This window comes from Babylonia areolata, chromosome 1, assembly GCF_041734735.1.
Source record: "Babylonia areolata isolate BAREFJ2019XMU chromosome 1, ASM4173473v1, whole genome shotgun sequence".
Lineage (NCBI taxonomy): Eukaryota > Metazoa > Mollusca > Gastropoda > Neogastropoda > Buccinidae > Babylonia > Babylonia areolata.
This window is the reverse complement of record NC_134876.1, coordinates 77,426,371-77,450,755: the sequence shown is the minus strand read 5'-3', so window position 1 is coordinate 77,450,755 and position 24,385 is coordinate 77,426,371. Positions and strand designations below refer to the sequence as shown.

General features: G+C 38.5%; 1 protein-coding gene across 2 annotated transcripts; it reads left to right on the top strand.

The window, feature by feature from the left end:
- Window positions 1-1,334: 1,334 nt before the first annotated feature.
- Window positions 1,335-24,063, top strand: LOC143287716 (myoglobin-like). 2 transcript variants are annotated; one of them, XM_076595954.1, is made up of 15 exons: window positions 1,335-1,434; window positions 2,207-2,306; window positions 2,703-2,798; window positions 3,296-3,415; window positions 4,529-4,647; window positions 7,514-7,528; window positions 8,830-8,929; window positions 11,187-11,304; window positions 15,024-15,075; window positions 16,892-16,961; window positions 17,610-17,685; window positions 18,310-18,411; window positions 21,780-21,876; window positions 22,555-22,634; window positions 22,919-24,063. In XM_076595954.1, the coding sequence occupies exons 2-15, from the start codon at window positions 2,241-2,243 to the stop codon at window positions 22,990-22,992; spliced, it is 1,185 nt and encodes a 394-aa protein (XP_076452069.1). In that variant the 5' UTR covers window positions 1,335-1,434; window positions 2,207-2,240; the 3' UTR covers window positions 22,993-24,063. The 2 variants fall into 2 exon arrangements, with proteins under 2 accessions (XP_076452069.1, XP_076452058.1); XM_076595943.1 differs by having other exon boundaries at window positions 1,341-1,605; window positions 22,919-24,061.
- The last annotated feature ends 322 nt before the right edge of the window (window positions 24,064-24,385 follow it).

The following is a 24,385-nucleotide window of genomic DNA, read 5'->3' as shown; positions in this document are numbered from 1 at the left end:
ACCAAAGCAACATCGTTATCATCTTAAGCATTATTCATCGTCACAAAAATATTGGAAACAGAAACGTTCCATATCCTGGAGAATAAGGAAACAAAGCAAAAGGAGACACCCTTTCTTTCTATGCATTATGTACTTGTCTGTGGTATTGTGCAGCATTGAGCGCCCACATGTCCCTTTCCAGTTGAGCATCTTCTCCTAACTCGGTGTTAATTACAATCGCCTTAATCGTACAGGATGTCTTCATTTGATGTTTGATCCAGGACAGTTCTTGCAGATGGCCGTAGAAGTCTTCTATATCATCATCGTCGTCGTCGTAGTCCGTTGTCGTGCGGAGGCCTATGCCTGAACAATAGTGCGTGGTGTCAATTGAATCAGTTGGGTTGCTCTATGACGGATGGTGATAAGCCGCCTGGAAACTGCGAGTTAATTGCCAACGGTGTTCACAGTGAACATAGAATTGCTTCTCCATCGAGAACATCTAGCCCGGCTCGGGATGATGGCAGCACACATGAGGTAACTTGAATATTTTGCCGAGTTATTGCTATGACTCGAACAAAAGGCTACGAGGTTATTCATAAACCCGGGCTTGGTATACAGTTCTGGACTTAAGGGTATATCCCGGGCTATTACACAGGTATGCTGTCTCACGTAAGTTATCATAAGCGTGCCGGATTTAAAAGGTTTGTCGGATTTTTATCAGTATACCTACAAAGAAAAAAATGGTGAACTTGAAGTGCCTGAGCACTCATATGAAATCAAGTTACATACATTTGTCCAGTCTGATTCGTCAGTGTTCCCCTCAGCAGCCTCCACCGCCCGGCCATATTATGTCTGAGTCTCAGTCAGAAACCCACGCAAGGTACAGCTGCCATAATCTTTTAATGTTTGATATCTTATCATCATTTTCATTTGTCTACTGGTATCATTTTATTTACATACCTGTATGTTTACCCGTGTTTACAGATCGTATCAGTTTCTTCATTCATTTATTTATTCGTGTGTGTGTGTGTGTGTGTGTCAGTGTGTGTGTGTGTGTGTGTGTGTGGACGTGTGTGTGTGTCATTGAAACCCCGCACCGGTGTATATTTATAATAATGTGCATTTGATATTGAGATTTGGTTTTGGTTGTTTAATTTTTATGGTTTTCGTTAATAGACTCCCCGCCTATTTTTTTCTGGTCCTTTTTGCGTAACTTTTGATTGCAAGGGTACATGTTTGACACATTAAAAAATACGCTTGTGTTGGACTTGGCGTGTGACACTTTTTGAGGAGTAGTGTAAGGGAAAGAACTCGCGAAGAACGTTTACAGTTAATTAACTTGTTTCGTTCGGCAACGAAAGTAGAGTGTCTGTGTCTGTGGTTCTATGTCTGCTAAGTCATGGATGCTGATCACACGACATGAAACAGAACACTGTTTTATCCTGTTTTGCACATGTGCGTGTTGCTAATGGGTTTAAGGTTTCCTACCTTTGGAATTTCCGGTTTCTTCATATAAACTCAATAAAGAGCATGGCAAACAGGCGAGCTGATTGCACAAAGAAGCGTGTGTAGCAGTGTTGGCATTTGTCTTCTCCCACGATCGACACTTCTGTATTATTGTGCATCGTGCGTATCATACTATATCATCATATGTGTGGTAGCTAGCTGTCAGTGCGTACATTTGTGTTGGGCTGAGAAGGGTAGGGGGAATACGGTCTTTCCAATTTTGCAGTCTGGACAGGTTTTATATAATTACTGTGTAGATTTGTTGCTGTCTTATTTTCCCCACCTCTTCTGTGCAAACCACAACCACAACCACAACACAGTTCCAAATGTTCGCGCAGCTGATCCGTCAGTATGTCCACAATGGTCGCCAATGCCCAAGAAGAAGAAGAAGATAGATGAGTGGTTGGAGCACTGGACTTTGATTTTGAGGGTCCTGCATGGATGCTGCCCCGGCAGTGCCTGTGATAGTTTGGTTGATTTTGAACACAGAAATACCCCAGATGCACAAAATATGACACAGAAGAATTCTCTCTCTCTCTCTCTCTCTCTCTATATATATATATATATATATATATATATATATATATACAAATATGTGTGTATATATGTGTGCGTGTGTCACTGTGTGTGACTGTAACTGAAAAAAAAGTCATATGTCTAGAGACAGAGAGAGCATGGCAGTTGACTCCAATAAAAGAAGAAATTGACATTTACCTTGCAGCTGACAGGACTTGCCTGGACAAACCAACAACACCATGGATCTGGATCTGGAGAAGTTCTGTGTCTCTGAAACAACTGGCTTCGCCCTTGAGAATCCATTGGTATCTATAAGTTGTTTTTTGTTTTGTTTTTTGGTTGTTGTTTGTGTATGTGTGTTGCTGCATACAGAGAGGATGGGAGAGAGAAAGCAGAGAAAGAGAATAAATAAAGGTTACATTTTACTGTCATTTCAATCGCCATTCTTTTTTTCTTTTTCTTTTTTTTTAAACCAGAAATACTTTGTTCATTTCAGTCCAGATTCAGTTAACTTATTTTTTCAAATGTTGAAGAGGAATGGTCAGATTATTTTTTGACAGCTTTCAATCTTCAAATGGATAAATTTATAGAGTTTCCGTTAAGTCTTACACAAAATTTCGACAGTATTGTGCCTGAGCAAATGATCTAAAATGAATCACAGATTGATTAATATTTTATAATGTATTGCTGTAATGATGCAGACCACATTACCAGACTACTTCGCGCCCTGGCATCGTCTTGCTACAGAAATGCCCCAGCGGATTGCAGATGGCAGCATGAGGCAGGAGACTCTCCAGGTAAAATCAACTCTTTCTCCCATGTAACTTGTGTTTGTGTGTGTGTGTGTGTTTGTGTGCATGTGTGTGTGTTTGTATTTCCCACACAATTGTTTGAAATTACTACATGTTTTCCATATCATAATAATTGGTATATAGATGTGTGGCTTTGTAGATGAGTTTTAAACTAATTCAGTAATTATTTGCCAGGTGGATAGAATGAATTATGTTTATCAGTGTGTGTCGGGGAATTCATGAAAGGGTTCATTTACCATACTTATTCTGAAATGTTCATTTCCATTATTGCTTTTATTGGGTATTAATGCAGTCATTCATATTTTATGCATCGTATTGAACCCGGGGAACTGTGTTGTACAAGTATTATCCATCATTTGTAATATCATTATTTGAGTCTGATTGTACTTGATCTTTATTTTCCATGGTGTGTCACTGTGCAGCACTGACCATGTTCTGCTCAGGGTTATCAGCAATTTCCAACATGTATTCATTCATTTCAGATGGCGCTGTTAGACTGGACACGGCTAGAGGGTCACAGACAACAGAGGCTGGCTCATTTGCAGCTGATCATAATCACAATGGGTTACGTGTGGCAAGATGGAGATGAAGGGGCTGCCAAGGTCAGTACTGTGGCATTTAGCAGGAGAAATCTCAAAACTGTGTACATCATCAGCCCCATATCAATGCCCTGATTTAAGTTTGAAACATAGTGTTTGTAAGAAATCTAAAGATGAAAAGTATCAGTAAGTTTCTGTTCAGTTTTCTTAATCACAAGTGAATGTGTGTTTAGAACCTATAAGCTATTGAAATGCATGTCTTCTCCGTACGGATGTAAAAGTTAGCATAAGTTTGTTTTACATATGGATGTTGAGAGACTGAGCACTAAAGGTGTTAGTTTCGTTTGAATTCCAAACATTAACAATTGGCACCTTTTATTGTCCAGTTCTGTGACAAAGCATAGATTTGCAGAAGTGCCAAAAATGGTGTTGGTCTTATTTTCTTACATGCAGGATTTAGTTGGATCTTTATATTTTTGTTATGTAAAACTTTAAGGACTCTGTTGTTTGGTTGTGTAACTGAATTAAAACTGCATTCTGTGAATATGAGTTATGGTGATAGATTATAACAAATACTGTGCTGTATCTCGAGTAAAAACCAGGCTGAGAATTAAAATCCAAGCCATGAACATGTACAGTGTGTGTGTGTGTGTGTGTGTGTGTGTGTGTGTGTGTGTGTGTGTTAATGTTTAGTTGTTTCTGTTTTTCTTCTTAATGCTATGCCATCATAGATCCTTTTTGTTGTAGATTTTTTAAAGTTCCCTTCACCCCTTCACTTGTTGCATTGTGTGATGTTGGTTTCAGAAACATTAGTTTTGTCACATTTTTACTTCCAAGCTTAGTCATATCCTTCATTATTGTGGAACCATGGCCTACTGGTATTGCACCAGAATAGGAAGCATGGATCAAAAAGTAATACAGCACAATATAATACAATACAATACAATACATTACAATGCAATGCAGTACAATACAATACAGTACAATACAATACACATACAATACAATACAAGGCAGCGCAACGCAATGCAATACAGTGCATTACATTACATTACAATACAACGCAATACAGCGCAATACAGTACAATATGATGTGATGCAATACAATACAATACAATACAAAACGATACAATACAATAATGATGTTTTATTGTACTTGGCATTGTTGTGGAGCAGGGCCTGCCGGCGTGTGTAGCGGTGCCTCTGTGTGGGCTGTCCAAGGAGCTGGGAATCATGCCTGTCCTGACTCACTCTGATCTGGGCCTGGCCAACTACAGACTCACTGATCCCACCAAGTGAGTGCTTAAATGTCTCCTTTGTCTTCAAAATTTTTAACCTCTTCAGTACGCCAGGACATATATATATAGATGAGTGGTTAGAGCAATGGACTTTAATTTTGAGGGTCCTGCATGGGGGCTGTTCTGGCAGTGCCTGTGGTAGAGTTTGGTTGATTAATGGACACAGAAATACCCCAGATGCACAAAACATGACACATTAAATACACAGAAGAATTGTATATCTATATGTAGATGTCAGCAAAAATCCTTTGCTCTTTTGCCCCATCATGTACATTTACATCCATGTCATTTCAGATTTTTTTCTACAGTTCTATTTTAAAGCTGATGTGTCAATAGCCAGTATCCAGAAAGCTTGATGTGTTTACCTTCATCATCCATGCAGAGCAACAGCTAAACACGCACTGTATGGTAATTACCAGATGTTATTGTCAGTACCCCTCTTGGAAATTTAGATGACACTTTCAAAATGGTGGACAATGAGGCCCTAGTGGCTTAAACATCAGCGTGTTGCCAAAACCCTTTGTGATTTTTTCGCCTAAAATGTTGCAGAAGCTTCACAAGTCATTGAAGATGATGAAGCTGATGCTAGTGGTAACAAAATCTTGTCAGACGGTTTGACTGATGAGAATGAAGGGAGAGGGGGCAAGCACTGTTCACAATTTTGCCTACAGCCAAAAGCTGATCCCTTCTTCAGTGAATGCAAACTTGGTTTTAGAAAAGGAAATTTTCTTCCTAAAATTACATTTATGTAACATACTTACCGTGACCCACTAGTGCAGACTTCGGCAGGGGTCTGATTCCTGTCCTGGGCAAACTAATATCCGCTGCGAAGAAAACGATAGCTACGGCATTTAACCTCCCGGAGTAGGTTACCTCCCCTTTGCATCCCTGACTAGCGCCCTCTTTTTCCGTGGTCCAATGATTCATGCAACGCACAAAATTTTCCCATCTCATTTTGTCAGTCTCTCCATCCCTTCCTACCCTGAACAAGTGTCTTAGATTCAACTCAGGGTCAGCAGCAGAGTTATTCTTGGCCTCCTGTTCTGCTCTCTGCCCTTTCCTTACAACATCTGGCTCAGACTACCCCCATCCTCCACCCTCTCTGCAAATCATCATTCTCATTTTCATTCTCATCAATCAAACCACCTGACAGAAAGTATGTGAAATTTGTTTATCTCACATTTATGGTTCACTCATTGTTGACCAGTGTGAAATTGGTATTCTGTTCATTTTCCTTTTCAGAAGAAAATATGTATACTTTCTTGCAGTAGTTAGCATGCAATAATGTTTTGGTTAATTATTATCCTTTGCAACCAGATACCACCTGACACATAGGAAGCGCAAGCCAAAATAATGCTTGGCTCTGAAGAAGTTAAATGTTTCTGTGTTTCCTTTCATTTTCAGGTTCTTAAATGCCTTAATTTTCCCTTTCTCTTGGAGTCTTTATATGCTGTAATATGTCCTTTCACTTGCCGTCTTTATATGCTGTAATGTGTCCTTTTACTTGCTGTCTTTATATGCTGTAATGTGTCCTTTCTCTTGCCGTCTTTATATGCTGTAATGTGTCTTTTCTGTTGCCATCTTTATATGCTGTGATGTGTCCTTTCACTTGGGGTTTTTAAATGCTTTTGTGCCTTTTTTTTCTTGTTGTGTTTTTAAATGCTTTAACATCCCTTTTTCCAAGTTTTTCTTCTTCTTTTTTTCTCAGATGTTTTACCATTACCTTTTGCATGGTGTTGATAAATGTTTTAACACTATTCTGCCCAAGCCTTTAATGTTGAGTTGCCTTCCCTTGCCCAAGTAATTTTTATTACCAATGTGATGAAGTTAGAGGGTATGGTAAAAAAAAAAAAAAAAAAAAAAAAAAAGCTCATAATATCTGTAAATATGGTGGATTTTGATCAAATTTGGCATTGTTATTAAAAGATAACTGTAGTTTAGTACTGAAGCCTTTAAAGGTGGGAAATTTATAATAAGTCATTACAAATTATTGCTAAAAGAAAAGAAAACAGAAAAAAAAACATGCATAAAACATGCTTTTTTGCACAATATATCGCAACAGATGTAAAGAAAACATGCAGTCTGAATCATTCGCCACTGCTTCACCTTTCTCTGCACTCGCTTCGACGAAATTATCGCTGTTTTCCTCCTCTACTTTGTTTTCCGATTCATCATTCTCCTCCTCACTGTAAGAGTCCTTCATGATTTCATTGACAGCCTCATCCAAAGTCAATTTTTGTTGAAAACTCATCTTTTTTGGCTCCAAAGTCACACACAAGAAACTTGAATTTCCCTTCATTTGAACTCTTCTGGTTTGGTTTGAATAAGAGTTTCTTCCCTTCAGTTGCAACCAAAACTGAAAGTAGACCAGATGAACAACAAAACTACGTCCATGGGCGACAAACACTGATTTGCACAGATGTAGGTTTGACGTTCGCGGGCAGAAATGTGTTAATGTCCCCTTTTCCTTGGAATTGTTTGATTTTTTCATGTTTCCTCTTCCTGGCTTCTTCTGCAGATCACCCAGTGAGGAAGAATTCATGAAATGAGAATTGTTCTCAGTCTGAAAGTAGTATTCTTAATTTCCAAAGCAGTGCATCTGCACTCCTCTGTGATGCTGGCAACTCCAGAATCCTGGCTGACGTTTTCATTATTGTCAGCTTTGGGTGGTGTCACCAACGTCATTGAAATAACAGTCATGCCTCATTGGAACTTTTTTTCTTTGTGCCAGGATATAATTATACATTGCTGTAGCTGTGAGAGTGACAGTATTTTATGTTGCCTAAATATGTAAGTAATGTGTAGTCGTCAAGACTTTCCCTCGTATACATTACGAGTTGTTTCTTTTTCCTTTTTGTTTCAGACCCCTGGAGCTGGAGTAAGTACCACTGAAAGAGGGAGAGAAAGAGACGTAGACAAGGGACAGACAAGGCGGAGTAGGAAAGAGAAACACAGAGAGACAGAAACGCACAATGGTGTAGACTGAATTGGTTGTGTGTTGTGTAGTTTCTCAGATTCAGATCTGAATTCAGAAAAAAAAAGTAGTATCTCAAGCGGGCTTTGGTCAGGCTTCTCAGTGATTTGGGTTACTTTGATGAGTTTCAGATTGATTGTATGAGTACATATGCTGGAAATCTTTGTACTGGAACAAAATCCTTGTTTGGGCAACATACTTTTTGTAGTGAAATTTAAATGAACAGAAGATGATGTTTATGAACAAGTCTGTATGTCATGTGTCGATCAGCAATGGTGTTTGCGAACGTGGCTGTGTGTTATATGTTGATCAGCAGTGATGTTTATATTAACTTGTTTGTATGTTACATGTTGGTCAGCAATGATGTTTATTAATATGTCTGTATGTTATAGGTTGATCAGCAGTGATGTTTATAAAGATATCTGTATGTTATATATTGATCAGCAATGATGTTTATTAACATGTCTGTGTGTTATATGTTGATCAACAGTGATGTTTGCGAACATGCCTGTTAACATGTCTGTACGTTATATGTTGATCAACAGTGGTGTTTACAAACATGTCTGTCTGTTATATGTTGATCAGCAGTGCCAGTGCCTGAACCCCCTTAGTGTGTATATGCACGCAGAAGCTCAAATACACACGTTAAAGATCCTGTAATCCATGTCAGTGTTCCGTGGGTTATGGAAACAAGAACATACCCAGCATACACCCCCCTGAAAACGGAGTATGGCTGCCTACATGGTGGGGTAAATAAACAAAACGGTCATGCACATAAAATGTTAAATGTTACATGTTTGTCTGAGTGTGTAGGTGTGCGTGCCTGAAATCTGATTGAATGACACAGGAAACGAATGATGAGCGCCCAATGGCAGCCATCAGTCAGCTCTACCCAGGTAGGCAGCCTGTTGTGTAAATGACTCCGTATGTGTAAAGCGCTTAGAGCTTGGTCTCCGACCAAGGATCGGCGCTGTATAAGTATCCATATCAATCAGTCAATCAATCAATCATATCTGTATGTTATATGCTGATCAGCAATGAAGTTTATTAATGTGTGTGTGTTATATGTTGATCAGCAATGATGTTTGTTAACATGTCTATATGCTATATGTTGATCAGCAGTGATGTTTGTTAACATGTCTATATGCTATATGTTGATTAGCAATGATGTTTGTTAACATGTCTATATGCTATATGTTGATCAGCAACATGAGCGCCCTCTACTGCCTGCCTGGAGGGAAAGAAGCTGAATGGTTTGTCATTGTCACTGCTGCCGTGGAGATAGAATTTGGCAAGGGTATCAAGGTAAGAATGAATTTTTTTGTTTCTGGATGTGTGTGTCTGTGTGTGAACACGTTTCTGGATGTGCTTCTGTGTGTGAACATGTTTCTGGATGTGTGTGTCTGTGTGTGAACATGTTTCTGGATGTGCTTCTGTGTGTGAACATGTTTCTGGATGTGTGTGTCTGTGTGTGAACATGTTTCTGGATGTGTGTGTCTGTGTGTGAACATGTTTCTGGATGTGTGTCTGTGTGTTAACATGTTTCTGGATGTGTGTGTCTGTGTGATGTGTGCTTCTGTGTGTGAACGTGTTTCTGCAATGCTCTGTTGGGACATTTTCTTGTTAATGTACTGTTTCTGTTTTAACATGCCCTTTTCCTCTTATACAAGAAAATGAAGTGCAGGAAAAGTCTCTTTGTTTTAGGGTGGTATACAGTGTCAGTTTCAGTTTTTAAGGAGGCATGGAAGCATACAGACTGATCCATATATGTAACACTACATCTGCTGTGAAGAAAGACCAATGCCTGCCCTGTGCCTAACCACAAAGGACTGCTCATCCAAATAACGTCATCAGCAAATTGGCTTATTTTCTTGTTCTTGTCTGGCTTACGCTTCAAGCAGTAACATTATTATTAACCCATAGGCTGCCTATATGACAAGATATCTCGTCAGTCCAAGCGTGTACGCTTCGTTGCCACAATGACGAGATAACTCGTCATCGAAATATTCTGACTTTTCCCTGGTTTGCATTGAGTTCGTTGACAAAAATACTGGTAGTTTAAGGTTGGGGAATAATTCTAGATTCTATTCATAGCTAGAAACTCCACTAAGTCATGAGGCAGTCCTTTATTTGAACGTTTTGGTTGGGTTACTGCCGCAGTGTTTCTGCCTGGCTCCTCACTCGCTCTGCAAAATGTCGGACACCGTGCTCAAGAGATGCGATCGTTGTGCTGTAAATCCACCAAGACTGCTTTCTTTAGCTGATGCTCAGAAAGAATTGAAACAAATTCGAAGGCGAAGACAGCGATGAACTGTTATCAGACGATTTGATAGAAAACAAAGGGAGCAATGAAGAAACTGGCCAAGATACGACTATCAGTGAGTGATGCCGGCTGTACAGCTATAGCAGCTGACAGAAAGTGACCAAATTATTAGCAGGACACACTGTGAGCGACATTCTTGGCACTCAGCCAACACAGTCTGATGAGAACTGGATAAAGTCACCGTGAGATGGGTGAAGAGGAGGTGGGTGGAGACCGAGGGGGCGTGGCCTCACATCCATGTGTTATCACTTGGAGTAGTCACAATGCATTGTGTATTTGTCTCTTTTTTTCTTTTTTCTTTTCATTTTATTTTATTGTGGTTGTACTAGTATAATTTATGTGTATTGGTATTATCCATTTCTCCAGACAATATGATATTATAGTGTAAACTACCTGACTTTTATTTGTTATGAACAAGTTTAAAATGTGACAAAAAACCAAAGCACTGATTTCAAAACAGCAGCATGTCATTGAAAATATATAAAATGGGAAAACATCATGTGTTTTGTATTCTCTATTCATTTACCTTTCAAAAAATGTATATTTTTATGGGTCTTTCTCCAGTAACAAAGAGCACAGAATTTTTTGAAAATAGATGCCCATTTTTTTTTTTTTTTTTCAGGAAAAAAAACCTGGCAAATACACTTCACTTAAATTTTATTTCCCTGGCAGCAAAAGGGTTAAAGTTACAGAGGAAGCAGTGAAGTTATTGTTAAAGTTACAGAGCAGATGCCATGTTGAGAGGTTAGCTTTGTAAACTGATGGATGCAAGTTTAAGCCCCAGCAGAGGTTGTATTGTCTTTTTTGTTTTATTGTTGTTTTTTTTGCCCATGGCTGGCTTCTGCTAAGAGGTGAAAGTGCCATGGGCTCAGATGTAAAGACCAGAACCCCAAATTTTTGTTGTTGTTGTTGTTGTTTGTTTGTGTTGGTTTCGGGTGGTTTTGTTGTTGTTGTTGTTGTTGTTGTTTTTTAGTTCTCATGGAGACTTTGAAATGAAATTCCAAAGGAAATACTGAAAGAGAGAACAATCATTCTTGTTATAAGCTTTCCTTAATAGCAGGAGTCATTTCCATCAAAGCTTGTTTTTTGTTGCTTTTTTTAACCATGTTTACTTTGAGTCAGACGACTCAGTTTCTACAAGCTTTCCTCTGTTAACCTTATTTCAGTTTCTTGACATGTCAGTTTGAGTAAAGCGATCAGCAAACAAAAAAATGAACAGGTTTTATTTTGTGTTTTCAGGCTTTGTTGATGGTTCTGGAAGGATTAAAGAGAGGGGATGAAAAAGCTGTGACTGATGGCCTCGTTAACCTCACGCATGTTGTTGACATAATGAAGAATACCTTCTCTCGTATGCACGGTGAGTTCCATTGTGAGAAGATATAGGAGACATACAATGATTCAGTGCTGTATATGGTGTAGAGCTGTGGTCTCCGTCAGTCCCACAAGACAGTGGTTTCTCCCTGTTGGTGATCACACTGTAAAGCTTTAACAATATTGTGTAGAAGAACAAAGAAAGTGTATTTTTTTGTGATTTGAAAGAAAATTTCCTATTAATTTTATTATGTATTCAGTTGTTTGTTCCCAGTCATTGAAAATTGCATTTCTTTTATTTGTTTATGTATCTTATTTTATTTCATTTCATTTTATTGTCCACCTAGGCCTGACTAAGGGCGTTGGGTTACGCTGCTGGGTCAGGCATCTGCTTAGAAGATGTGGTGCAACGTGTATGGATTTGTCCAAACATAGTGATGCCTCTTTGAGTAAGTGAACTGAACAGAACTAAAAATTGTAGGTATGTAACAGTAAATAAGCACTTCCAACACCACCCAAATGCTATAAAATTTACAAGCCTTATTGTTACGGGGGTGTCGTGCTGTGCTAGGATGGCAAGACGAGATTAGAGTTCTTATTTATTTAGAAAGGAATGTGATCAACAACAGGCAGGCAGACGCAGAAGTAAGGGGCTGAGCGTGGAGCAAAGTCAGCTTGAAGTAAAGACAACTTGAAGTAAAAAAACCCTGAAACCAAACATTTACAACTAATGAATAACTGTTACACAGTTCACAGTCTGGCTCCATTTACAAGCACATCAATACATTTTAAATTCACAGATTCACTCAAAACCATTCAGTCAAGAAATATACAAATAATAGAAGTTCACTTTAAATGATTATTATCAATAAAACAATTCACTCCATCAGCTTCAGGGTTAGTATTTATGATTTCTACAAATCAGTTTACTTTACAAAGAAAAAAAAAGAAAAAAAAAGCCAAATGCAGTTGCAATCAAATTAAACTGATTACAGTTTAACTTTAGTTTTTAATCCATTTCAGTGAAAATGAATAAACCATTCAAAAATACAACATGTCAAATACAGTAAACTGAATGACAAAACAGTTCTTCAAAAGCAATAAACTTTCTCATCCAAGATAATTAGTAACAAAAGAACATACCTTCTGAAAGTGACAAAGGCTGTAGGAACAAAATTACTGGTCCACTGAGTGTAATGGCAGAACTGCCCACTTCAGAATGTAAATGTGAACTGGCCAGTTCAGAATGGAGATGTGATCATCAAAAACATAAAAGCAGCTCACAATTACAGTGTCAAAGTTCACATGACACATAACTCAAAAAGATCCTGACAAAAAAGGGGACAAACTACTTCAAAAATGTCTTGAAACAATGTAGAATTGACTCCCCTTGACTTACATTACACTGATTAAAACAAACTGATTTAAAGCAACTAATAACTTACAGCAAATAAATTCTTCTTTACTACTTACGATAATAATCTAACTCTGCTAAAACTGAATTTTTAACACTGTTAGATATTTGATTTTTAACTCTGCTAACTTATGAATTCACAGCATAAATCCAAACTTGTTAAACATGCAAAAACGTTTCGTGTGACACTGAATTTATTTTCCAGAAATAAGGTATAAAACAAGAGGCTGCTTTTGATGACCACACTATACTGGATTGTATCTCAACTGTTTTGTTGTATATCTACTACATGCATGTAATAGCATTTATTTTTGTGGCACTTTGAATGAATGTGTGGTTGAGATTGCGTGTGCATGTTGTTGCTTGTGATGCTAGGGGAAGCAATTGCATGTTGGTGCTTGTGATGCTAGGGGAAGCAATTGCATGTTGGTGCTTGTGATGCTAGGGGAAGCAATTGCATGTTGGTGCTTGTGATGCTAGGGGAAGCAATTGCATGTTGGTGCTTGTGATGCTAGGGGAAGCAATTGCGTGTTTCTTATGAATATGATTTTATTGTGATCATCGTTCCTCAGTGTCAGTGAGTACAGTTCTGGATAGCTTAGCTGATCCCGTCACAGCAACTGTAAGCCAGAGTGTGAGAATCGGCTGGACCGGACAGGTCCTAGTGTTTCAATGTTTGGCCTGTTGTCACACTGATGAGAGGTTCGCGCATTGTTGCGCATTGACGCATTGATGAGATCAGAATAGAGAACCTCTGTAAAACGACCTTGTGTTAGGTGTTCATTCCCTTTTCCTCCCCCTCTTGTTCTTCCTTGCCCTCTTGTGGAAAACGCTGTATCGAAGATAGAACCCACCCCAACAACTACAACATGCATATTTGTTGAATAGGTAGTTTGTTATATTTTCTGTGTTTGAATGAATGGGACTGAAGTGCACTGATTTCTGTTGCATGTTATTTGTATGTTTTGTCTTAGCTTACCCTCAGGGCAAAACAAAAGCTTGAATAAAAACTGTTCCAACTGCATGCTGGTGTAGAGCAGTGGTCTCCATCTGCCCCCCAAGGCTGGATTGCTTCTGATGGTGTTCACACTTAGTTCTGAACAGCTTCAGCAATGGCTGACAGTCCAGTCTTGGGGCAGCTGTTTTTTCACATCAGAAAGTTGATGACACTGGGTTGGCAGCAGCCTGTTATCTTCCACTGGCTTTTCTCAACCAGCTGTGTGATTCACTCTTCCTTAGCACACTTGATCCCCTATTTCACAATCTTTTTTTTCCCCATCAAGCAGGTTCCTCAGCAATGTTTCCCCACATGCCTGTTTCAGTGGCAACTGAGATCAGGTCTGTTTTATGTATTCTCTGTGCAGTGCAGTGGAAGCTTGTTTGTGCTGATACAGTGTCCGTGTGGGTGTGGGTTCGATTCCCACTCCTGCCCTTTCTCCCAAGTTTGACTGGAAAATCAAACTAAGTGTCTAGTCATTCTGATGAGATGATACACTGAAGTCATATGTGCAACAAGTGTTGTCCTTTGGCGACATTTTTTAGATGAAATCCACCTTGATAGGTACACAAATATATACATGCATGCACTCAGGGACTGACTAGCGTGTTAGGTTATGCTGCTGTCAGACATCTGCCTAGCGGATGTGGTGTAGCATATATGGATTTGTCTGAAGGCAGTGACACATTCTTGAGAAACCGAAACTGTGCAAGTAAGCAAGTAAGTACTTTCTGTTTGCAGCCCAGTGGACTGCTCAAGGAAATATCACAGTTGAAAACATTCCAGCATCAGTCCCTTAGAACCTGAAATGAAGGAAACCTGGACAAGAAAAGTGAGCTCAAGTAGTCATTCTCATGCACAGAAACTGACACTGTCCTCTGACATGATGCATTCCATCAATTTTTTGCCTGCAAAATGAAAAAAAAAAAAAAAAAAAAAGGAATCTGCTCACGAAAAAGATATACATAATACAGCAAAGTTATTCACCAAAAAACAGACATATGAAAAAAAGAAAATGCTCATAATAAAATGCCCAATTGTGAAGTCCAGAAAGTACCAAAATATTCCAAACATTATTTAAAAGAATACAGGTGAATGGACCAGCACAGCAAAAAACCAGAAAGAAAGGGATGGCAGAAAGAAAAAGAAAAAGCCAGGAACAAAAACAGAAGAAATGAGGAAATTTCTGGCACCTAAATTCCAGGAAGTGGGGACACTGTGTTTATAACTGGAAGAGCCTCCAGAATCATCATTGGGGAATTGTTATTTTATTTTCTGTATACATTCTTTATACTATTAGATTGAATAGATGTTATCTCTGTGCTAGACCGTGCTTCCTCTCTTCTTGTTGCAGAAAAGTTGTCAGCAGCTACATTTTTCAACACAATGAGGCCTTACCTTGGAGGGTAAACTCTTTATTTTCTCAAAATTCTCCTTTCCTAAGCAGACTTATAAGTGACCAGACTGAAACATATTAAAATAAACTAAAAGTAAAATGGCCACTCAGTAAATATGCTTATCATAAACTGCAAGACTGGATGCTCCTTATCTTTTCTTTGGCATGTCTTCACTTTATCATGATGTTAATTTCATGTCAGATTTATATTTTTGAATGTTAGTATTGTTTGGTTCACATGTGTAAACAAAGTTAGTCTGTGTAATGATTTTGATACTGTTGCACATGTGTTTATGTATGTGTATGTATGAATGTGTGTGTTTGTGTGTGTGTGTGTGCATGCATACGTGCACGTGTGTGTGTGTGTGTGTGTGTGTGTCCATGGTAAACTTTCACAAAATGATTTTCTCTGGAAACACTTAGTCTGTCAATACCAAAGATGGATCATAGAAAAGAAAGTTCCACACACACCAGTTACAGAGGTGTAAGTCAGATGGTAAACCAGATTAACCAGATTCTGGGTTGTGAACGTTTTATTTCATTTACCCTGGATATGCAAGATTTTCTTGGGTTGTTCTCATTTTTTTGTTGAATTAGAATTAAGGTTGCCAGTAGCTAGTGTTTGCTTAAGCTGCAGTTTTAAGACGACAGACATTCTATTTCTTGTCTGCAGTTTAAAGAAAAGAGAAAGAAATTCTGCATAGACACACAGAATGACACTAACTGCTCCATTGATGTGACTTTTGCATACCAGTATTTTAAAGAGTGTTCTGAATTAACAAGAATGAACATGCTAAAGACTGGAATCAGGGACACAGTTTTCAACTTGTATGCCATCTTGTTTGTAAGGTCCATCAACATGAGAATCATTCTGTATGTGATAGCTTCTTTTGTTATGAAGTATCTGAGTGGTAAAGTCGTTGATGGGAATGGGTTAAAAATTCAACAGATACAAACATAATTATGAGTTGTTTGGATATTGGTGAAATCCGTATCCAGCATAGCTGAGACTGCCTAGCACCAACCTGGACGTTTCAGTAGATTGACAAAAATTTGATTTTGATTACACACACTATCCCAACACCCACTAATTCAGACTGTGGCAGGGGTTTGATTCCTGTCATATGCAAAGTAATACTCTGCCCAGGCAGATAAATCACAAGTAGCTGTAGATAATGACCTCCCTTAGTATATTTCCTCTCTTCTGTATGCATATGCAGCACCCTCTTTTCAGCAGCCATCATCCTTTCCTGCAGTATGTGCACCAAGCTACGTTTCTGTCATTCGATCAGGCATTTGATCAGCTAATGCAGTTTACACATTTAGTAACTGTGTTGTAAATTGGAAAGAAAGTATTAAAAAAAATAATAATAATAAAAAATACCAACAATCTGTTTTCATGTGGACTCTTGCACAAACACTTGGAGTTTTTGTTACAAGTTATTGAAGACAGAAAGTTGTGATGAAGACAGAGAAAGGCTTTGTCTTAGTTTTGCTCACCTTTCAGTTCGATTACAGTTACTCAGATTTCAGTCCAGTTTCCAAGATGACATCACTACTCAGGGAAACAAGACCTGAAGTGAAGCAAGTCATTCTGTGTCAATCGATATGGAGAACTTTCACTTTTGGGATTATCAGCAGATGCTTCTTTAGTCATATCAGATAAGTGCACTTAGTATGTGCTCACAATAACATTTTTCTTTAAATTCATGGGGGCCTTGTGCACTCAACAGGCAGAAAGTTACAGATTTTTTTTTTTTTTTAAGTTGAGAAACAGTTCATCTTGGGGGCAGACAGTGATCAGATTTGTTCTGTGGCTCTGACAGATGGGGTGGGGAGGACAACCCATTGCCTGATGGTCTGATCTATGAAGGGGTATCTGACCAGCCGTTACAGGTAACTCTGTGTGTGTGTGTGTGTGTGTGTGTGTCACAGCTGTGCCACTGGCACCAGTTCAGTTTCAGAGTTCACTTCGCATCCTGACCTTGATCCCAATGGGATGGGAGTGGGGAGGAAAGAGCTGGTTAGCGTGGGCCTCTGTGGCTGTCATGTGTTTAGTTGGATGTACTGGTTATATGCGTTTCGAGCCGCCTGTGTTAAAAAAAAAAAGTTTGCTTTTTATTTCTCTGTGTGTGATTTGTGTAGATGTGTACTTTAAATGTATTGTCTAATTTTAGCCTAAACTTTCTGCTTCTTTGTGTTGCTTCCATTTATTGGATTCAAATGCATGTGTGTGTGTGTGTGTGTGTGTGTGTGTGTGTTCTGATAATGGAATCTGAGACCATGCCAGCTGGACAGCAGAACATTCAGATTTTTGTGTGTCTTGTGTGTGGTGGGTGCGGTCTCAAAGGAAGGATAAGGGATTGAATGCTAGACTTTGTGCCAGATATGCCGCTAAACTGTTACATTTTTTTTGTCTATCTAGATGTTTCAAGTGATGAAGAGGGCAAACATGCCACGTGTATTTGTATATACTGCCCTTAGCAGCCAAAGTATGTTCATGTTTGGTTACATTACATTCAATAGAAATCTCTTGTGTGACAGGCTAAAGGCGGCAGTGCAGCTCAGAGTGGAATCTTTCAGGCGTTAGACGCTCTGATGGGTGTTCAACATTCTCCAGGTGACATATCCCACCTATGTCGTGCCATGCTGTTAGGCACTTTTCTCACCCCAATTATGAGAGACTAATGGAATCAGATAAAAGAAGATAATTTTGTCAATATAATTGTATTACAGGGAGCTGGAAGTTGAAATAGTTCATGTGGAAGAATGCCAAGCTGGCATTTAGAAGCATCCAAATAAAAATCGACATTCTCAGTGCCGATTCCTTTTTTTTATATTAGCATGGTGGTGTCAGCATGGTGTCACAGAGACGGTTATCCCTGCCAACCAAATCGCCTGAGGCAGACAGATATTGATATTAAAGCTCAGCATGAACTTTTATAGATGATCGTATCATTGTCTCAAGAAACACGATGCAGAGGGAGTTATAAACCAAATGAAAATGTGACATTTTGTCTTTTAAACACACAGACCAGTATAGAGGAATTTAACTTTCTCCACACAACATCAGCAGATGTTTTGAACATAGTTTTTCGGTCCCAGTTTCTACTTTAATATTATTTTCAATGTACTAATAATGCTATTAATACTTAAGGAATGATGCAGCCTATATACGTTGTGTGTGTGATGATGTGATGTCAGATGTATTTTTGAGAATAGTTTACCCTGTTTTTGTTTTCAGAAAATAGTGCCTTTTTTTTGACGATGCGAAGACACATGCTTCCCGGCCATCAGCATTTCATCGCTGCCATGGAAGATCAGTCTGAAAACCTTCAGGATATGGGTATATTACTCTGTCTTTTCCTTAATTTCCTTTATTTTTTGGCTCACGTGTGTAAATAAAGTGAGTCTACATAATAACCCTGATTTGGTTGTCTGTGTGTTATGTGTGTGTGTGTATCTCTGGCAAACGTTAACGAATTCTTTTTCTCTGGAAATACTCAGTCTGTCAGTACCAAATTTGGATTAGTGTGAACATTGGAAAAAATTCTAGCCACTCAAACCAATTATTGGTTTAAGTCTTCCAGATTAAAACAAATTTCTGGTTTATGAATGTTTTCTTTTGTCTCTGGTTTATTTTGCTTAACCTCCAGATCCACAAGATCTGCTTGGATTCTTCCCCGTTTATATTCCGTGTAACATTAATGATGCTGGGATTACTGAGTGGCTATGGTTTATGACATCTCAAAATTCTATGCGTGCAGTTTACATGATGTCATTGTCTAATTGCAGTTATGTTATTCAGTTATTGTTGATTCATTCTACTCCAGGTATGAGTTTACTCGTACCATGATTACTTCCCCTGTGAACCAGGTTCAAGTATTCTCGTACCAACACACTGTATCAATTTTGTTTATTCTTGCATGGTACAGCTGGCGTTTTAAACTGAAGCATTTAAGGATTCTGGAAGTATGAAAACGAAGCTTTGTTCAATCAGTTAAATCAACAATTCTCCATCAGTTTTCGTCATTATAGTGAACCACCCTGTTTTTTTTTCTGCAGTGGTCTCATGTAGTGTTGGTCCTGGGGAGTTGTAGCAGGCATGTAACATGGGCTGCAATGAGTTAATACAAAGGAATATAACCCTAAAACAGGAAACTGTAGAAAATTGGTTTTTATGTGGAGTGTATGTTACCATGTTTCCAAGCTAGGAAGCCATGATGAAAACAAGGGGGGGGTTTGAAACTTTGATCTGGATCTATATCATGTGGGAGAAAGAGAACTTTTTATAGACCCTCTCCTCCCTTCCTCCCACCCCACCACACACAGTTCTGGTTTCATTCTTGGAATTTTTTAATCACTCATGAGACATGAAATCTGTGTTTTTCTTGGCATTTATGTATGTATGTATGTTGCATGATTATACTCTTTTTTTGTTGTCTTTTTCAAAATACATTTTCAATATGTACTAAATACGTAAACTTTACAATGAAACAGTGTTTTTACTTCTTAAAGGAAAAAGAGAAAAGTTTTATGTATGCAAACAAACATAAAGCCTCGACAATAATGAAATACATTATGAATTAACTAATCAATAAAGAAAAAAGAAATTAAATGAATTTTTTTTAATTTAAAGTTCAAATTAAGATCAAGTTAACTTTTTTTTTCTTTGATTTCAAAGATGTGACATTGCGAAACAATGACAACTACTATTACAACTGTCAACAACACAGCAAAACAAGCACTACAACTACTACTACAACTTACAACATAGTAAAACAAGGACTTTTTCTACTGCACACAACATTAATGAAACAAACAACTTCTACTTACAACATTGCAAAACAAGGACTGCTACTATGACTTGCAACATAGCGAAACAAGGACTACTACTACTTACAACATAGCAAAACAAGGACAACTACTACTTACAACATATCGGAACAAGGACAATTACTACTTACAAATAGTGGAACAAGGACAACTCCAACTATATACAACATAACGAAACAAGTATTACTAATGCTACTTACAACATAGCGAAACAAGGATTACTACTACTACTTGCAACATAGCGAAACAAGGATTACTACTACTACTTGCAACATAGCGAAACAAGGATTACTACTACTTACAACACAGTGGAACAAGGACAACTACAACTACATACAACATAACGAAACAAGTATTACTAATGCTACTTACAACATAGTGAAACAGGAATTACAACTACTATTTACAACATAGCAAACAAGGACAACTACTACTTACAACATAGCGAAACAAGGACAGCTACTACTTACAACATAGCGGAACAAGGACAATTACTACTTACAAATAGTGGAACAAAGACAACTACATACTACATAACGAAACAAGTATTACGAATGCTACTTACAACATAGCGAAACAAGGATTACTACGACTACTTACAACACAGCGAAACAAGGATTACTACTATTTACAACATTGCGGAACAAGAACAACTACTACTTACAACATAGCAGAACAAGGACTACTGCTACTTGCAATGTAGCAGAACAAAGACAACTGCTACTTACAACGTAGCGGAACAAGGACAACTGCTACTTACACCATTGCGGAACAAGGACTACAACTACTTACAACATAGCAGAACAAGGACTACTGCTACTTGCAATGTAGCAGAACAAGGACAACTGCTACTTACAACATAGCGGAACAAGGACTACGACTACTTACACCATTGCGGAACAAGGACTACTGCTATGACTTAAAACATTGAGAAACAAGGTTTACTGCTACTTACAACATAGCAGAACAAAGACTACAACAACATGCAAAATAGCGGAACAAGGACTACTACTACTTACAACATAACAAAACAAGGATTACTACTACATACAACATAGCGAAACAAGGATTAGTACTACTTACAACATAGCGAAATAAGGATTACTACTGCTGCTTGAAACATAGTGAAACAAGTACTACTACTTACAACATAATGGAGCAAGAACTACTACTACTACTACATACAACATAGCAGAACAAGGACTACTACTACTTACAACATAGTGGAGCAAGGACTACTACTACCTAACACATAGCGGAACCAGGACTACTACTACTATATACAACATAGCGGAACAAGGACTGCTACTACTTACAACATAGTGGAACAAGGATTACTACTACTTACAACATAGCGAAACAATAATTACTACTGCTGCTTGAAACATAGTGAAACAAGGACTACTACTACTTACAACATAGTGGAGCAAGAACTACTACTACTACATACAACATAGCGGAACAAGGACTACTACTACTTACAACATAGTGGAACAAGGACTACTACTACCTAAAACATAGTGGAACAAGGACTACTACTACTACTACTACATACAACATAGCGGAATACTACTTACAACACAGCAGAACAAGGATTACTACTGTTACAACATAGCAGAATAAGGATTACTACTACTTACAACATAGCGGAACAAGGACTTCTTCTGCCTACAACATAGAGGAACAAGGGTAACTGCTACTTACAATGATAGCACAGTGAAACAAGGACTACTATATGTATTACTAACAACAACAGTATAGAAAAACAAGGACAGCTACTACTATTAACAACACAGTGAAACAAACATGTTCTGTACTTTCAGCTGTATGAATGTCAAAAGCAGGTGGGCATGTGTGTGTGTGTGTGTGTGTTTGCAGTGAGGAAAAGCACCAGTGAGGACCTGAGACAAGCTTTCGACAATCTGCTGTCTGCTGTGATAAAATTCCGTTCCTATCATATCCAGATCGTTTCCAAGTGAGTCACAATGCCTGTGTCACAACAAACCATTCATAAACTTGTATTTGGTGTGCGTTCATGGTAACTGGACATGAGCTGTTTGAAATATCAATGTTTTCATCCCCTTCCCTTGCTGTAACATGATAGTTAAAGACTGCGCTTATTTCATTTCAGTCATTATCATTTTTCCCAGTTCTCTCTCTCTCTCTCTCTTGTGTGTATGTGTGTGTGTGTTTTGTTTGGTTTTTCTTTTCTCTTTTTAACAACAGTTTCTCTAGATTGTGACATGTGTGACTGTATTTACAAGAAATTGATGAGTTGCTTTTTGTTTCATTGTTTGGTGTTGTTTTTCTTTGGTATCCCTATCAGTGGATAAACGTTTGTTCATGTTCTGTTGTAAATGACGTTATACAGGATGTCCCGTTTTTCAGTTGCTGTTACACACAGTGTTTTCTTGCTCAAATGCTGTTACACAAGGTGTTGAATTATTCAGATATTATTGTACGGTTTTTCAGATAATATTACACAAGATGTGTTAGATATTCAGATTATTACATACAAGTGTTCTGTTGTCTGAAATGCTGTCTTTCAATGCGTCTCGTTCCAGATATTTTCACACAGTGTGGTTTTTGTTTGTTATGATTATCACATGCTTTTTTGGTGCTTTTTTCTTAACTGGGCAATATGATTTGACAGGTACATTGTCCAGGCTTCACGTGCCAAACAGACAGAAAATAAATGTGATTATCTGGACGCATCAGGGACAGGAGGGTCAGGTACGGTGTATATTGGAATGGGGAGGAAGTGGAGGAAACTGTGTGTTTAAATACACTGTGCACTGAAGTAGGCATGTAAGCACAGATGTGTGTGTTGTGTGTGTGTGTTTAACTGTGTACACAAAAATGTGACCACCGATTTTTTTTCTGTATGTAGTTAATAAGCCTTTTTTTTTTCATTAGAAATTCTGTATCCAGTGCACAGTGATAATTCCAGCAGTGTCTTTTCAGTACTTCTTTTTTGTTTTGTTTTTAAATTAACAGTCTTGTCTGTCATTGTCCAGATCTTCTGCCCTTCCTGAAGGGCCTGAGAGAGGCCACCAGAAAGCAGATGATGACGACCAACAGCACTGACTAGACAGCAGACCATTAAGTCTGTCTCTACACACACCGGCTGACTGATGAGAGCACACCAGTTCTGTAATATTGCTCAATCCTGTACTTTCAAACAAATGTTTACATTCATGTGCGTAATTATTTACCGTGACATCCTTTTCCGTGAATAAACTGAAAGTATTACAGCAAAACAATACTACACTTGAGGCTACACCGCTACCCAATGATTGGAGGCAATGAGAGACAAAGCGGCAAGCAGCATGCAGGAGAAAAATAGACCTGACTGCGGGCAATGAATAGGAATATTTCAACTTTATATAACAACTGGAACAATGGTTTTGTGGAATACATAATTGCACAACTTTTCCTTCAGAAGTGCTTTAAGATCTACCAAAGGATGTGTTACTTCAGAGACTTAACCTTCGCTGGGTGTCGCTTTTGACTACGCACGGAAGCTCATGTGGGTCGTCCACGGCCCACACCTCTGTCGTTTTTGACTACACACGGAAGCTCATGTGGGTCATCCACGACACATACCTTTTAAAGAGACAAAAACCTGTATATTCCTCCAAAGCTTGTGTGGGTCGTGCAAGACCCATACTTTGTAAAGAGGCAAAAACCTGTATATTCCTCCAAAGCTTATAACAAAATATAGAAAAGGAAAACATAGCGTAACAACTGATTGCACACACATGCGCTCACACACGCACACAGAGACTCACACAAACACATACACTCAGAAGAAACACATGCTCACGCATTCACACACACGAACATACACACACACACACACTCACACACACGCACACACAACTGATCACACACACAAACGCATAACACCACATGCACATACATACAAACCCCACTTATGCACACAGAAATAGATAGAGAGAGAGAGAAAGACTGAGACACAGAGAGAGAGAGACAGACAGAAAGAGAGAGAGAGAGACAGCGAGACACAGAGAGAGAGATGACTCATAGCATCCTATACACGCACAATCAAAGATATTCAGTCACACAGGTACATGCTGTTAGAGAAAGGGATGGAAGGGGGTTATAGCTGAAGACAGGCAAAAGGGACGGAGCGGGGGAGGGGCGTAGTGGGAGAGTAGTGGGGTTGTGAGGCTATTGAAAGTAAAACTTCCTTATTTTCCTTCACTACTTGCAAATTAAACCTTCTGAAATCACTATTAAAAAGGTATGGGTTGTGCATGACCCACACGAGCTTTTGAGGGGTGACCATGTTTTTTCCTCTTTAAAAAGCATGGGTCATACACGACACACACAAGCGTCCGTGTGTAGTTAAAATACCACCTTTAATTACTCATTAACTAATCAATTAATTTTTTTCATTTTTTGGCAAAAGTTGGCCTTTTAGGTGTAGGAAGCATTTCTGAAATTTCCTAGAAAAATAT